The 16,618-nt window shown below is 37.7% G+C and overlaps 1 protein-coding gene across 5 annotated transcripts in view; it reads left to right on the top strand.

Annotated features, from left to right (window-relative positions):
* The window catches only part of LOC125237712 (von Willebrand factor-like), a 51,316-nt gene extending 34,759 nt beyond the window's left edge, over positions 1-16,557 (top strand). The window contains exons 4-13 of one of the 5 annotated variants that reach the window (XM_048144872.1): positions 754-876; positions 2,186-2,332; positions 3,102-3,212; positions 4,060-4,118; positions 8,062-8,226; positions 8,689-8,817; positions 11,034-11,072; positions 11,710-11,857; positions 12,371-12,517; positions 14,138-16,557. In XM_048144872.1, coding sequence (XP_048000829.1) covers positions 754-876; positions 2,186-2,332; positions 3,102-3,212; positions 4,060-4,118; positions 8,062-8,226; positions 8,689-8,817; positions 11,034-11,072; positions 11,710-11,857; positions 12,371-12,517; positions 14,138-14,271 — 1,202 coding nt within the window. In that variant the 3' untranslated portion in view covers positions 14,272-16,557. Of the gene's footprint in view, positions 1-753; positions 877-2,185; positions 2,333-3,101; positions 3,213-4,059; positions 4,119-5,034; positions 5,647-6,231; positions 6,391-7,209; positions 7,342-8,061; positions 8,227-8,685; positions 8,818-11,033; positions 11,073-11,709; positions 11,858-12,370; positions 12,518-14,137 lie in introns of those variants that run through there. The other 4 variants (XM_048144871.1, XM_048144873.1, XM_048144870.1 and 1 more) reach the window with 4 other exon arrangements.
* Positions 16,558-16,618: the final 61 nt, after the last annotated feature.

Genomic DNA, 16,618 nt, shown 5'->3' with positions numbered 1-16,618 from the left:
CTGAGTCATGGACGTTTTTTATGTATATAGGTATTTGTATATTATATATATATATATATCGTTGTCCGAGTACCCACAATACAAGCCTTCTTGAGCTTACCGTGGAGCTCAGTCAATCTGTGTAAGAATGTCCTATAATATTTATTTATTTATTTATTTAGTGAGGAGAAAATAACTATTAACTAGGGATGTACCGACTAGTCGGGAAAGCCGAATATCCGGCCACATTTGTAGTCGGCGATTAGTCGGCGATTAGTCGGTAAAAAGGGCCGATTAGTCGGCACTTCATTAGTGATAGAAAAACAGTACAAAATTAAATTACCAGCTGAAAATTATGGGTGTATTATGTAGCTATTCCTTTTTTTGTCAAAACAATAAATATTTGTTATCACCACAGAAATAAATTTCCTACCTAGGATTATCGACTTCATAGGCAGGATCACTACCCACTAAGCCAAGCCGGTTGTTAAAACTGGAAAATGTATATAAATATTGTCATGAACCTTCGAACATCTGTAAAAAAATCATGAAAAGCGCAAACGAAGGGTCAAAAATGACATTCAAAATGTGAATTTATCGAAAATTATGTTCTGGCCGACTAGCCGACTAGTCGGCCGACTAATCGGCCGCCAAAGCGCCGACTAGTCGGTAGTCGGCTTAGTCGGCCAAATCAATAGTCGGTACATCCCTACTATTAACGTGTACCTTGTTGGTTTCGAAGTCCAGCTACCAATAGAATCTTAAAGAAAATAGTCTTTGCAGATGAGCCGATCCGCTGCAAGCCTAACACGACGTTCGCGCGCGACTGCAACACCTGCCGCTGCCTCGACAACGGACTTGGGATTTGCACTATCATGGAGTGTGCCAGCGTTACCAGTAAGTAAAAAAAAATAGGTACGTTTTCTCAAACATGCAATGAAATATTGTCTTTACGTTCCTTAAAATGGGCTGGGAAGTATCGCTTTTTGGGCGCAACAACTCGAGAGGACTGTAAAGGGATTTCATATTATTTTTTAGGCCTAGGCCTGCAAAGTAACTTTTTTTTATAAAATATTGTCCTTTAGAGCATTTTTTTTTATTTCATTGTATGTTTGAGAAAAGCACTATACATGCCTTGGCGTGAAAACGTCGTATCCCTATCCGGCCTCGCTCGCACGCTCGCTCGGCCGTATATACCCACTTGGCCGGAAATCCTCATTTTCCCGGCCTCTGATGTAATGTACTATTATTACCATAATACTTTTGTGTTATGTGTTTAATAATAGTACAGCAATGGAAAATAAAAAATACAAAATAAAAAGGTAATATGCAAATTCACTTAAGCTAAGTACATTTTTCGTGCTTAGTTTAAGGATTCGTCTCAACATGTGCTAGGTTATAATACCCAGCATTTATTTTCAGACTAATCCTTTTCGCAGGGTTTAACATCATTAGTAAGTAGTATTAGTGTTTTAAGTATCTGGTACTACACACCGCACGCAGGCTAATAAACCGCTTGAATTCTTAACCAGTTTGATTTAAATTCATTTTTATTTGCACTTTAACCTCTGTCGTCTATAGCAGACTGTGGCTGTCATGGAGCTTTTATACAATAGGTTGTCACCCAAGGCCCCCTTCGAATATGTTGGTTAATTTTTTTTATACATATTTACATAATTATATGTATAAGAAACTAAGGTTAATATTATGAAATCGTGGTATATTTTATGAAGTTACCCACCTGCGTCAAAATATTATCAAACTTGATCAAACCAGTGTCGGATTTCGTATATACTGCCATTTTGTGGTATTTATTTGCAATAGCAAATGTGCTATGTAATTATAACAACGTCTACATAAGTTAACTTATTCCAGACAGTGTAGCACTAGTTCTCGTGCGTGAGTCCATAGCCATACCATCCTAGATGGTCTAGAATAACAATTCATACTAATATTATAAATGGAAAAGCGTGTGTGTCTGTTTGTTTGTCCGTCTTTATCGGCAAAACGGAGCGACGAATTAACGTGATGTTTTAAGTGGAGATAGTTGAAGGGATGGAGAGTGACATAGGCTACTTTTTATCTCTTTCTATCCTTCCACTTACCTAAAATGGGGGTGGTAATTTGTATAGAGCATTACGCAATTTTAACGAGAGCGAAGCCGCGGGCAAAAGCTAGTGTTTCATATGAGTCTTTTTCATTTCAGCCGAAGCAGCACCGACCAAGCCAATCATACCTAAAGGCGTAGACTGTGCTCCCGGGACAGCCTGGCAGAGTCAGTGTAACGACTGTGTCTGCTCGCCAGAGGGAAAGCGGTTCTGCACGGACAAAGCGTGTCCTGGACAGGAGACAGGTGAGATACGACAATAACAGTCTAAGGCAATCATACCTAAAGGCGTACACTGCGCTCCCGGGACAGCCTGGCAGAGCCAGTGTAACGACTGTGTCTGCTCTCCGGAGGGCAAGCGGTTCTGCACGGACAAGGCTTGTCCTGGACAGGAGACAGGTAATATATCGCTTCCCATTAGGGAAAGGTTCTTATGCACAAAGTCTCAGTAAATGTTTTTTTTATTTTTATTTAATAAATAAGTAGGCGGGCACATTATATTATAACACACTTATGTTTCTCGCCAAACTGTCTTGCTAGCTAGCTTCCGAACTTACGCCAGAATCTATTGGGCTACGTAATTGAGGAGCTTCTGTTTTATGTTGTAGAGGCGCTAGGCGTCCATCATAACCAAATAACTACATTGTACCTAATGTAGTTAGCATAATTAAAAATTTTAATAATGTATTTTCAAACAATATTCTTCATAACACGAATATGATACTCCTTTTCGTATTTGCCTCAGAGATTTAGGCACTGGTCCCACCAAAAGTGATTAAGCTATGAGCTATCGGCTATAGAAATGAACAAAAGATAGTCGCTCCCGTGTAAATAAAAGAGACGCGAGTTATAGTTCGTAGTCTGGCTATGAACTGTAAAACGCCCGCTTTTGGTGGGACTACTGCCTTAGCTACGGTTTACCCGCATTCGAGTTAAGAAGCCTCATACACTAACGGATCTAGTTGTATCCTTCATAATTCTATCCACAAAACGTAATACCACATTTACCTTCCAGAACCCCTTCTGCGCTGCGCGCCACAGAGCCAGTGGAAGAACGACTGCAACATGTGCTGGTGCAACTCCGGCCGCGCCATGTGCACCAAGATGGGCTGCATGGCTATTCCTAGTTAGTTTTTTTTTTACTTATTATAATCAAAATGTAATGTTGTGTTTTAGTGCTTATAAGAGGATTTAAAGTTCTTCAATGGCGTGATAATCTCTAGCTCAACAAGAATTCATCTCATATCCCAATTACAGTCAAAAACACAGCTGTACAAAGTGCCAAAAATATGTATACAGAACTTTATTGCCTGTATATGAAGGTGTATATATTCTTACATATTCTTGGCACTTTGTCTGTATTCACAGCTTTTTAACTGTACATACGAGAGACAGAAATACTTGTAACCGCCAGATACTCTCAACTTTCTCTCTTTTTTAACCTTAATTTTAAATTGTTGCCACTGTCGTGTATAGCAGACAATGGCAGTTTATTGTTGATTGACAGCTTTTGACTAAAAGCCCTAATGAAAATAACTTTTAATGTAGCAATATTTTTTGTTTATAACATCTTTATAAATACCATAAAATGTCTTGGGTGAGATTTGAATTAACGCCCTCAATATTGTAAGCTTAATAATCGTATCGTTCGCAGTTTCTGCTTGCTTAAATTTGACGACCGGTCTGGCGCAGTCGGTAGTGACCCTGCCTTGCTGCGCCGCGGTCCCGGGTTCGAATCCCGGTAAGGGCATTTATTTGTGTGATGATCACAGATATTTGTTCAGGAGTCATGGATGTTTTCTATGTATATAAGTATTTATATATTATATATATCGTTGTCTGAGTACCCACAACACAAGCCTTCTTGAGCTTACCGTGGGCCTCAGTCAATTTGTGTAAGAATGTCTTATAATATTTATTTATATTTATTTATTATTTTTATGTACTTATACATATATTATTACGAATTTCAGGTGACATGCACTTCGAAGACAGACACGGGGAAACTGGTGCAGTAGAAACCGCAGAACCGGTGAGTCTAAAGATTTATATAATATTTAAAGTTGGGGATTGCACTGGGGATTTCATCCGGTGTGCACTAATGCGGTTGCAACTGTTTACAAAGAGGAAAAGAGGTTTACAAAGATGGCGCCGTCATAGCTTGTCCCTGTCTCAGGTTTTGTTCTATAAAATTGTGGAAATCCTGGACATAAAAAATCCTGGGCAACCTGTCATGGCACCACTTGAAAAGTATTTGACCAGCAAACCCATAATGTTTTTAGAGTTTGTAGCCAACCTGCAGATGTTTTAAAATATATCCGTGATCATTTAATACACTTATCCATCCACAGTCTATCTTTAAGGAATCAGGTATATGATTTCGATAACGTAAAGGTAGAAACTTATGTAAAGATACTTTTAAGATCGACCTGAGCCCGTCAAGATATGTGGACAGCACTTCAGCCAAAGTAGCTAAATGAGCTTGGTATTCAATAATATCTGTACCCCATTTACTACTGTGTAGATCTTTTTGAATACCTGGCCGGCTTAGTTACTAAGATTTACACTTTCATAAACGGTTTAACAGCCACGTTCATACATATTGCACCTGTTTTTGTGTTAAACAACGTTTGGTGATTGGATGTCCACTGGAATGACAGTTGCAGCAGGAGTTGGACCTTCTAGGACCAGGTATGTGCCATTACTTTATTAACTTAATAAGTTATACTGACCGAAAGTTTGGAACAATACTGAATGCATAGACATAAGTTTATTCCATTATTTCTAAAATGAAATTTCTTTTATATTTTAAATTTATTTGCACAAACAAAAACATTTTTGCAATTACTATGGTATGTGATCGCCAGTCGGTCATTTTGAATTGTTTATTTAAGAAGGTCAGTGATTCCTTCATTTCATAATATTAACTTAAGTTTTGTACTTTTCAGAACGAATTACCTGAAGTACCAGATCTTAACAGTAATGATATACTTGAATCTGGCGCAAAAGATCAAAAACATAAAAACCAAAATTTAGAAGATCTCGATACAACTACTGATCCAGATAAAGATCTTACTGGAGTAAATCTTAAAGAATTAGAGGATTTTGATAACAACGACGTAGACACACCAATACAAATACCTGACCAAGTTATGACCGATTTTGCTGCTAATAACAGTACAAACCTTTTTGATGAAGATTTAGAATTATTAGAAACTTTATTAAGTCAAGGAACTAAAGATCAAGTTGAAGAACAAACTGATGACTTAAAAGTTAAAGAACTCGAAATTACTGAAGAAGAAAGTAACTCTGACAATTTAAAAGTACATAAAGACGTTGAAATCTTGGATGATTCTTATATTAATGAAAACGCAAAAGGTGGTCGTGTAAAAAGATCAGCATGTAAACCAAATGAGGAATTTCTAAATGATTGCAACACTTGCAAATGTTCGGAAAGCGGCGAAAGTTATAGCTGCACTCAAAATGAATGTATGGATAAAGATGGCAAAGATGGGGGTAAAGATGTGGATAAGGAAGTCGAAGTTTTCATGGAAAATGAGGTATGTATAATTTAAAACTTTTATTTAACATAACTATGTTTGAAATATGAGTCAAATGTTGCAAATCCAATTTGCCTTGATCCCGGTTTTCAATGAATCTTTAAATTTGCATGCGTATGTAAACAGACACCGACAGTAATATACTAGATATTGTGGTACCATCGAGTTTATCTGATAATGAACATAGGAGGCCATAAGAACTATTCTATGAAACAACTCAATCTAATTTCATTTAGGTGTTTCATTCATAAAATAAAATTTTCGATATTGCCGCAATTATTATTTTTTGTATGTTATAAAACACCATAACTAAATATCCTAATGACATATAAGTGCGTTTTCAAATTATCCGATCCGATATCGGACGTAGGACCGATACCGATCCGCCGATCCAAGCCGCCATCTTTAATTTTTATTTTTTGCCTTTGAAATCGTTCCGACATCAGATCGGATAATGTGAAAACGCACTAAAAGTATTAAAATGCAATCAGCTATAAAAGCTTGTATCGAAAATGGTTTTTTGCCAAAAGTTTAGGTACTCTTTACATATGTGCCAGTTTACAAACTAAAGATTTAAATTTCCAGGGTGTAGATCACATAGAGAGGCACTCGGTGTGCAAGCCGAGCACGACGTTCTACGTGGGCTGCAACCCCTGCCACTGCAACTCGGACGGCACTGACTTTAGCTGCACCAACAAGCCGTGCCCGCTGCCGGACGACGTGGAGGTGTTCCATGAGCTGCACGTACGTTTGTTACCCTCATCCTCCTTGCGTTACTGGGCCATTTATTTTTTCGTAGTTGTTTCTATTCAAAATCGCGAGCTTTTTCTATCCTAATAGGAGATAAATATGTCCCAAGGTTTTTCCTCATTCCGTTACCCTTTTTTCATACATTTTGAATGGTGGTAACGGAATGGAAGGTTTGACACATGTATGGAAATCTTGAGACATTTTTTTTTCTCCTGTCAGGATCGAAAAACTCCTCGATTCTGAGAATGAATCGCTTGAAAAATACCCATGTTACAAAAAAAGTGGGGTGGACAACTTTGAAAAAAAAAACATGGCCCTGCTGCCACTGCAACTCAGACGGCACTGACTTCAGCTGCGCCAACAAGCCGTGTCCGCTGCCGGACGACGTCGAGGTGTTCCATGAGTTGCACGTACGTTTCTTACTGTTAGGGCTAATTTTAACAGTGTGAAAACTGGTGAATTTCGTTACATTGCGGTTTTTGATGGATGTGCTGACTTGTATGTGACCTCATTGAGTCCGCAATGTAAGGTCGCATGTGAGAGCGCGCCGTCTAACGGTCACAACACTTTTTTTTGTTGGCTGCATCCCTGAATAGTCAAGGTTTTTTTTCTCGGAAGCTGGCTAAGCATTTGTACCTACTACGTTTAACTTAAACATCACATTCTTACTTAAACTTTTAACACATTTTTACTGAAGAACCTGTAGTGTTGCTAGCTAAATTTAAGAACTTGTAACCAACCCCCATAGTAAAAAGTAGAATGAGAAAATAACATTGCCGCTTGTATTTTAATTCAATATTTGTTTTGTTACAGGAAATGAACCCAATCGTGCCCTTAAAAGGAGAAGATTCTAAACATAAGAATAAACCAACAAAATAGATATGAATCGCACCAAATTAGAATTAAATAGCATAAGGCGTCATAAATTATTAAGCTATAAAATTATCATTAATCTTTTATTTACCCATTTTTTCAGGAATCTTTATAATATTGAGAACTGTGTTAAGTACTAGGTAAATGCCTTTTTCCGATATTTATTCATCATTCGCACGATTATTTCATGAATCATGAGTTCACTATTTTTATTTTACTATTTTCTCTCGAATTATTTGATACGCAAATCGAATTGGATAATTTGTCAATGTTGTAATGCTCACTATTGCTCACTCTAAATGCAAACAGAGCTTGGGTTTTTTAATTTGTGTGTAATGTATTGTTTTCATCCTTAGATAATGCCCATCTGCTTTTTTGCTGGAACTAAAAGCAATCTGTGATTTGTAGATTAAATTACCAATTCCTCGTAGTTCGTAAATAATTCCCGTGGACGGAATTTTTCCAAATGACGGATTTTGCCACTTTCACCTTATTTTTACACATTCACCTCACCTATCTGCTATAAGGTTGATTATCTTTCAGATTATATTACATCCATACTTATATTATAAATGGGAAAGTGTGTGTGTCTGTTTGTTTGTCCTTCTTTCACGGCAAAACGGAGCGACGAATTGACGTGATTTTTATAAGTGGAGATAGTTTTTTATATATTCAAACTTAAAGCAGAATGGATTAATCCAAGTTTGAAGTTAAGCAACACATTTAATCATATAACATTACGTAAATAAACCATTTTCACCTATTTCATCATCACCATTTCCTCCACATCAGGCCACCAAATCCTCCAAGAACGCCACGAAGAAGGTTTGCGTGGAGAACCGCATGTTCATAATGGACTGCAACACCTGCTGGTGCAACGAGGACGGGACCAGCTACTTCTGCACGCGGAAAGTGTGTGTGACCAACGCGGAGCCGGTTGAGGAGGAGGGGGCTGAGGTATTGACGCCAATATTATAGTTGATGGCAGCACATTTAAAAGCGTGTTGTATAGGCGGGCAGTAATGTAAGATGTGAAAGTATTATTATATAAGTTATACTGAGAAAATCTTACTATGGGACCAATTCTAAACAACGAAAAAAACTATTTCATACTGTTTGGTTGGCAAAACTTTATGACATTTTTTTAAGGGGGATTCAACTTCTTTCGAAATTTCGGTGTTAGCTTCAATCAAAGTACCTATTACAGATGACTAAAAAAACTGCCTGTATTAATAAGGAAGGTAATTGTTTTGTAGTCAAGAAGCTATAAAGTTTCGATAACTAATTTTCTGTTCATCGACGTTGGAAACAGAAACCATCATTAGTTCTAGTTTACTTCGACGTTAGTGTCACAGGCGTTCGTAAATAATTCATGTATTAATTTGAAACGGGCTCACCAGAAATTACATTCCCCAGCAGAAACTCCGGATCATAAAGAAAGAATGCAACCCCGGCGAAGTGTTCGAGATCGACTGTAACATGTGCCACTGCAACCCGGACGGGAAGTCGTATTCTTGCACGCGGCGGGCTTGCTTCGATGAAGAGAAGGTTTGACTCGTTTTGGGCTACGGTGGTGGTTCTTGTTGGGTGACAAAAAATAATCTTTAAATTGGCTTTATTTAAACGTTATTTACCTAACTAACTGAATAATAATATTTGCTTTATCTAGAAAGCAGTAAGGTTATTAAACTAAGGAACGATAGAAACCATTCCGAATGTACTTCTTAGCTAAATCTTCTTTAAATTGTTATTTAAGGCTAGCAACGCAAGTACAACTCCTCTGTCGTTGCTATTAATAGACCTTGGGCAGTGGTAATTAAATTACTTCATGGGATCTGTCTGCCCATTTACCTCCTTTATTATGAAATATATATACATACATTCATATAAACACGCCTGTATCCCATAAAGGGGTAGGCAGAGCACATGAACTACTAAGTTTCATTGCCACTCTTGGCAAAAAGGGGTTGAAAAAAATCCAAATTATGACATTGCAGTGACAGGTTGCAGCCTCTCGCCTACGCCACAATTTAACCCATATCCCACAGTCGAATTCTACGACACCCACGGGAAGAAAGGATTGTGAAAAATATATTTTGAAATGTACCACTGCAACGCGGGAAAGACCCGATGTCGTTTATACACGACAAGGTAAGTGGTACTGTACTCCTGGTCATGTAGAAACGACATTGGCGTTCGTACATTGTCAAATTAGTTTGTTCTACTACTATTCTTATTTTTACATATATATATGTATATATGTATTTATATTTATGCTTATATTGTTTGTATATATTAGTAAATGTAGTTTATCATTTTTTTTTTTTATATATATATTTGTAGTTTATGTATTATATTATACCAATTTGATTTAATTTCCTTTTCCGTCTCTCTCTTTTGCACCACCCGTTAACTTCTCTCCGATCGCCACTCGACTATCTGAAGGTTGTCTGTAAGAGACCGCTGTTTTAGCGATAAGACCGCCTGTTGTTACCTACCACTTTGTAACCGTTTTCATTTATGTTTTATTTTTGTAGTGTGCAATTAAAGCATTTTATTATTATTTGTCTTTTCCATATCTCGGGACCATGGGATCCCGGACCTTTGGGAGGCATGCGTGGGGCCAAAGCCAACATCACAGAGGCCCTTTTAGACATTTTAATCTAAAGGCAAGGGATACACGTGGCGGATACCACCCCCGAGCGCACAATATGATACAACCGGAGATGGTCCCCACCAGGTGCAAAGACTATTGCAGTGCAGCACTTTTGTGCTGCGATGGGAGCTAAGGTCATGGGTTATTGTTTTGAAAGTTGGATGAACTGGTTAAAGGGCTATGGGAGGAGACTATCGGACACCTGCCGTGACAATTAGTCTCACAATTGTAAAAGGCAGGCGGTGACTCGCCAACTCATTGAGTGGGCCCTGTAAAACGGCCGCACGCACGGTGCGACAACAGAGCAACACTTGAGAGTGGCTAAAAGGTTGTCGAGAGGTGAGTCTGCGGTAGCTTGGTTCCTGGTGTTCCATTCAGCAGGCCGCCGGCGTTATGACATTTTACACTTCCAACCTGGAGCATAGGTCCCGCTCTTGCGAATCCACTCTGGCCGGCCGGTTAAGGCAAGCGCAGAGGCGAGGGCTAGATGGAAGTGCCCTCTGGAATAGGGGTCCGCGGTGTCGCCACTCACCGTCAGCTCGCCACAAGCTGCCCCCGCGGGCTTATTATTATTATTATTATTGTACTACTCATGCTGCCACGGCCCAAAGATGGGATGTAACCTTTAAGCAGTTTCCGATAATATTGTACTAATAACGGTGGCGGGTTATTGGTTATAAATAAATTATTTCGAGTTTGTTGGTGTTTTACTTTATTTCACATACCTTTTTTAAGTAAGTAAGTAAGTAAGTAAGTAATTAATTTTAATTTTTAATTTTTTAATTTTTTTAATTTTTAATTTTTTAATTTTTTTTTTCATCCTAGCGTGAGCTGTGCATATGCATACTGGTGTCCTTGTAAGCTATTTTTTATCTTGATTATGTCAGATACGGTGTATAGGCACTACGAGGTTTTAGTAACAACGTGACACCAATATTCATAGTCTTACAATCATTTCCTTTTATGATTAAGTAATACAAGAATACGCTTGTTAACGATTGTCTCATTATTCTTAACACTTGACTGACCCAAGGTGCTGGTAATTTTCAACCTCTACGATCTAAAAAAAAGAGTGGTTTAACGAAAACATATTTTTTCTTCTTTTCAGAACCAGACATTAATCAGGAAAACTAGAACTACTACACAGGTAAAATGTTTCTCCTTTTATCAAAACTGCCGAGTTTTACCAAAATTTGCATGAAACCAGCAACATCTTTTGGGTAATGTGAGATAAATATAAGCATTTATCACATTTATTTGCATTCGACTCGACATCTCATACCTCTCAAAGTCAACAATCACCTTACAAATCAGTTTATAACATGCTTAGGCAGATTTTGATAGTATATCGCTGACTTATGAAGAAATCCCCTTTTTAACACTATTTTAATAGGTCGACCGACGACCTGTATATAACTAAGTATGTAATATAATTTAAGGGCCCCCACATCTAGCGTCTCGCGAGCGTAGCGTCGGGCCAACTGTATGGAACAACGACGTCGACGCAGCGTCTTTTTCCATACAGTTGGCCCGACGTTACGCTCGCGAGACGCTAGATGTGTGGAGGCCTCTAAGGTAGCTAATTTAACCGTCTTCCAAGGATCGTAGCGTAATTAAATATATGGTACTGTCGAACTGATCTGATGATGGAGCCGAAAGATATGAACTGGAACTTCATGATGGAACATCGTATCATAGCTGTTTTTGTATTTCTTAGAAATAATTTTACATGCATTTATAAAAGCGTGTTTTTCTAGTGTTTTAAACTATTAATTTATTTACAGGTAGCGCCAAAAGCCTGCGAGCCACGCAAAGAATTCCGTATGGACTGCAACACGTGTCTCTGCAACAACGAGGGCTCCAACTTCTCCTGCACCCGCATAGACTGTACTGCGCTCAACAACAACCATAATGGGAATAGAAGAAAGAGAGGTCAGTTCAGTATACCATATCTTCTTCTTCAACCTAGCGTTTTCCCGGCCTAGCGCTCGGGTTCGCTGTCTCGACGTCCAGCCAGTACTTCTTATGCCTACAGCGGCCGCGTGACTTAGGGCCTTGGATAGTGAGGTTATACCATATATAATTAATCTAAAAATTCTAATAGTGTATTGCGACGAAAGAGTTAATAAGAGAACATAATTCCCATACACACATACATTGCACATAATACACGTATATTCCGTTTCGTCACGGGTGTAAAATTCACCCCTCTCCCCCTTCATCCCGTATCGTAAATTCTGTGGGATATTGGTTCCATTGTGGTGTGGACGATGGAGTCGAAAGCTGTCAACTCAATAACACAATTTCGTTTTTTTTCCCTTTGATTACCAAGTGTGACAATCAAATTTGAGTAGTCTTGTGTGCTCTGCCTACCCCGTTTGATACTTCAAGCTTGAATGTAAAATATATAAGATTAAAAATGTGTCAATTTTGTGTGTGATACAGACGCGTCGCAGAAGGTATCAGCGGACTGCGTTCCGGGAAGCGTGTTCGAACAGGGCTGCAGCAACATGTGCCGTTGCACAGAGGACGGCGGCCATGCCACCTGCACGCTCAAACGTTGCCAGGGCAGTGAGAACGCCACGCTTACCGGTGAGTGTGATATGACTGTTTATATGTAATATGTTTTTGACGTGATAACGTCTAATAACTCATTACTACGGGCTGCATGCACGAAAAAGATGACGTCATTGTCCCGTTCCGCAAGGCCCGCAAGCGAGAGCACGGCACAAACGAGAGAGAAGCGTGATCGGCTCAGTTCGGTTCGTGCTGCATCTATCTCCCTTCTACTCGATTAGCCTAGCGTAAAAGATACACGTGAACTGTTTTTGTTTATAAAGTGAAGTGAACATAGTGTTGTAAGTCATGTGAAGATGGTTTGTGTATGGACCATTTTGGTGTGTGTTGCCTAGGCAGAATAAAAAGATGGCTTCCAATATGAACGTGTTCTAAATAAGTTAAATAAAAAGAAAATTAATTATTTCAATTTATGCCACGACTTTTTGACAGAACATATACCGTCTGAACTCACCATAGATTTAGAATTATTAAACTAGATTGTGTAGTTAGGTCAAAAAGTGTGTCCACATGAGAGGTTATTATTTGGGCTGGTGTCCCTCTCGCACTTACTGACAATGTCAACATTATTCAGTGACGTCATCACTGTCATACCTTGGGGATATTAGTCAATTTTCAAAGTTACTACCAAATCTACTAATACCCATTTGAACGTATTTTTGACGTGACAACGTCTAATAACTCGTTACTACGGGCTGCATGCACAATAGGGTTGCCTAATAATTAAAACGATTTAATACTCAGATAAAATGCTATTATATTCAAGTCTTGGGTACTTTCTAGGTATATACATGTACAGTATATATATTATTGTTGAAATCCCAACATCACAAGCCTTATTGAACTTTTCCGTGGAACTTACGCAATAGTAGAGCTGTGTAATATTGTCCTATTTTATTCATGATGTTTATTTAACTAAGCATTATTAAGCCATTCACTTTAAAAGAAGCTTAAAAAAACTTGCGACGTAAAGTAACAATAGAAAGTGGGAACGTGAGTTCCGTGAAAACGCGCCGCGCGCCACCCCTGATTAAGCCGCGAACTCGCGGCCGCCAGCATGTACTTTGTAGCGCGGCGATAGAATCGCGGAGTGAGCCGCTCCTGTCTATACTACTGTAATGTTTGACGTTATCACGTCAAACTACCGTCCGTAAACCGACTTTACAGACGACCAATTTTTTTTTTACTATTATAAATGGGCTTACTCTTGGCCACAGACTAGCCAAACGCAATGACGTGGCTAACGATGAAGTGAGCTCGCCCAGAAGATGCCTGTTTTAGATGCGTTTCGAATAGATCTACAATATTTGTAGCTGCACCGAACATCTCATCTTAACATGCGAGTGAGATATGAGTAGACGTTCCAGTAAAATTACAATTTGCTTCACTGCATCTAACATGTAGTCACATCACTATACATTAGGTTGAAATACAATTTCCCGAAAGTATTTTCTTCTAAAATTGTTCAGGTATAACGGACAAGTCAGCCTCAATAAATCTTCAATTCAAGATTCATCGCAATGTCATTACTGTATCAGAAAGTAATTCCAAAAGTTTATAGACTGGTGTTTTGATTTGTGAGCCTCGTTGTCATGGAAATAATTAAAATAGTAAAAACTGTATTTTTTTTTTCAGTGACCGAGTCAAGCTTCCGTTGCAACCCCGGCGAGCAGTTCAAGCAGTCCTGCAACGACTGCAGCTGCTCCGCCGACGGCAAGAGCGTGTTCTGCACGCTGTTCGTCTGCGACGACGAACTCTCGCCTCAATAGTATTACTATTGTTAACGCCAACGACGCCATATCACGACAATGCCATATCACGACAGTCTTTTCCCACGGTCATAACTTTAGTACGCCGATGAAGGCCACACTGATGCCGCAAACATAATTACTGTGTACCCTTGAAACGCCAGTGTCATCTTATAATGACAGGTTTGACGCCACGTTCTTTTTTATGCCGATGACGTCGAGTGGCTTATGAATGTGATGTGTCAGTGATGAATAACATATGGTTGAAAATATCTTTTTATACTTTAATTATTGTTTTATGTCTGTATCTTGTAATTTAGATTTACAATATTCTTGCGTGAATATGGCGTCTGGCGTTAAATATGTAAAAAACAAAACTAGCGAAAAATGTCTGTATATGATTAACCGATTACTAAATAATTCCTTTATTCGGACACAAGCCTAACCACCATTAAGAGATTCGCCGGTATTAGATTTACAGACTGTATAACTTGTGCCATATAAAATTGACATTTTGAAGTACGGTAATTGGTAATTTGTCCATTAATACATGTGAATTATACATCCAATATGTAAAGTGTATTTTAGCATACTAATTTTTCTAGTTTTATAACTATCCATTTAGAAATCAATTGAATACAATAATTCTTTTAATTTACGTATTTTACATTTATTTTCAACATGTCGATTCACATATCTTTAAACCTTTGATCGCTAATGACGTTATGGAAAGTTAAACAAAATATATCTAAACGTCATTTGACGTCAAATCTAACGCTTTTGCGTTTAAAAGTTTAAAGATGATCACTGACGGTGAATACGATTTTGATTGTAAATAAGTTTCATTCAATCAGGTAAACTCGTTAACCTTTTGAACGCCAAGAACAAGTAAAGTTGCAATAATTAATCGTGCCCACAACGCCAAGGACAACTATAAATTTTATGGCGTTTGCTGTCAAATAGTTCGTGTGATTGACGATGACGCTCAAATTTGTCAACTATAAACTTTACTGATATGACAATAAGAGTCCTGACACGCGTCATAATTAATGACACGATCTATGAGTAACTGAATGACTTTTTCATAAAGCGTTCAAACAGTTAATAATATTCGTAACAACTATGTTTTTACATTACCTAGTAAGTTAAGTACTTATCGAATAAAGGTCAGACATTGCAGCTTATTGCTTTATATTTGTTTTGTTTTAATGTAACTATTGTAACTGATCTGTTACACGATTGTAGTGATTTTCTAGGTTATAAGTGATTTTGTAGGCTATTTCTGAATTTACTATAATGAATGATCTAGAATCGGTATTTTGAAAACCAACTTAACACGTTTGCGGACACTAGACGTCTATAGACGACGTCGTCTCTCTATTGTGTCTGGCGTCGCGTCCACGAACGGCTTAAGTCAGTATTAATGCTTACATTGACATTTTTTTATTTCTTTACAACCGATTCTAGTAATGTGTGCATGTATTGTTTTATGTGATTGTAACATTAATTTACTTATGTAAAAATGTACAACTATACAATTTTTCTCATGTTTAAATTTTCATTTTAAACGCTAATAATACCTTAACCGCTAATATAATGATAAAATGTCACTCATATATCCATCGTGGTACACAAGAGCCTATGTTAATGTGCTCTAAAGTATGGGGGTGATTTTAAGCGAAATCTAACCTACTATTTTGATATTTCTGATATTTGACATTTAAAAAAATGTTTCATCCTCTGTTTGTGTGTGGGTGACATTTTTCAAACATGTCCGTGGTTAAAAAAATGTTGTATGTTTATTACTGTTTTTGTGTGAAGGCCTGGATTGAGAATGAAGTAAAATACAAATAGAAATTGAAATCAAAGTAAGCTAAGAGACATAAATAATACTCAATTTTATGTGTTTTATTTGTTTACTTTAATAATAGTAATACATAGTGCTATTATCGTTTTATCATAATCTAAACATTCTAAACACTCTCGCGCGCCTTCTGCAGTGAGAATTTTTTTATATTCTAGACGCCAAAGACTTCATATGACGTCTGACGGCAATTTTCGATCAAAACATTTTTTTTTTTATAAATGGTAAATTAGAGGCCACGGGATAATAAGGTATCCCTGATATTATGTATAACCTATTTGTCATTGTGTTCATTCGATATCTATGGTCTTAGTGTAGTGATCATTTGATCAAATATGTTTTATAAGTGGCTGACTTCGTACAATTCGTACCCAATATGTATTAGAATAATTACGTAATACTTAAGTTTTGAATCGCTAGGAAATAAAAGTGTGAATTGAAAACTTTTATTATTTTTTTATGCCTTGAGCTTTACGAGTTTCATTTGCTCGATATGCATCATTA

Source organism: Leguminivora glycinivorella, chromosome 22 (assembly GCF_023078275.1).
Source record: "Leguminivora glycinivorella isolate SPB_JAAS2020 chromosome 22, LegGlyc_1.1, whole genome shotgun sequence".
NCBI classification, from domain to species: Eukaryota; Metazoa; Arthropoda; class Insecta; order Lepidoptera; family Tortricidae; genus Leguminivora; species Leguminivora glycinivorella.
Note: the sequence above shows the minus strand (reverse complement) of the source record. Positions and strands in the feature narration are given on the sequence as shown.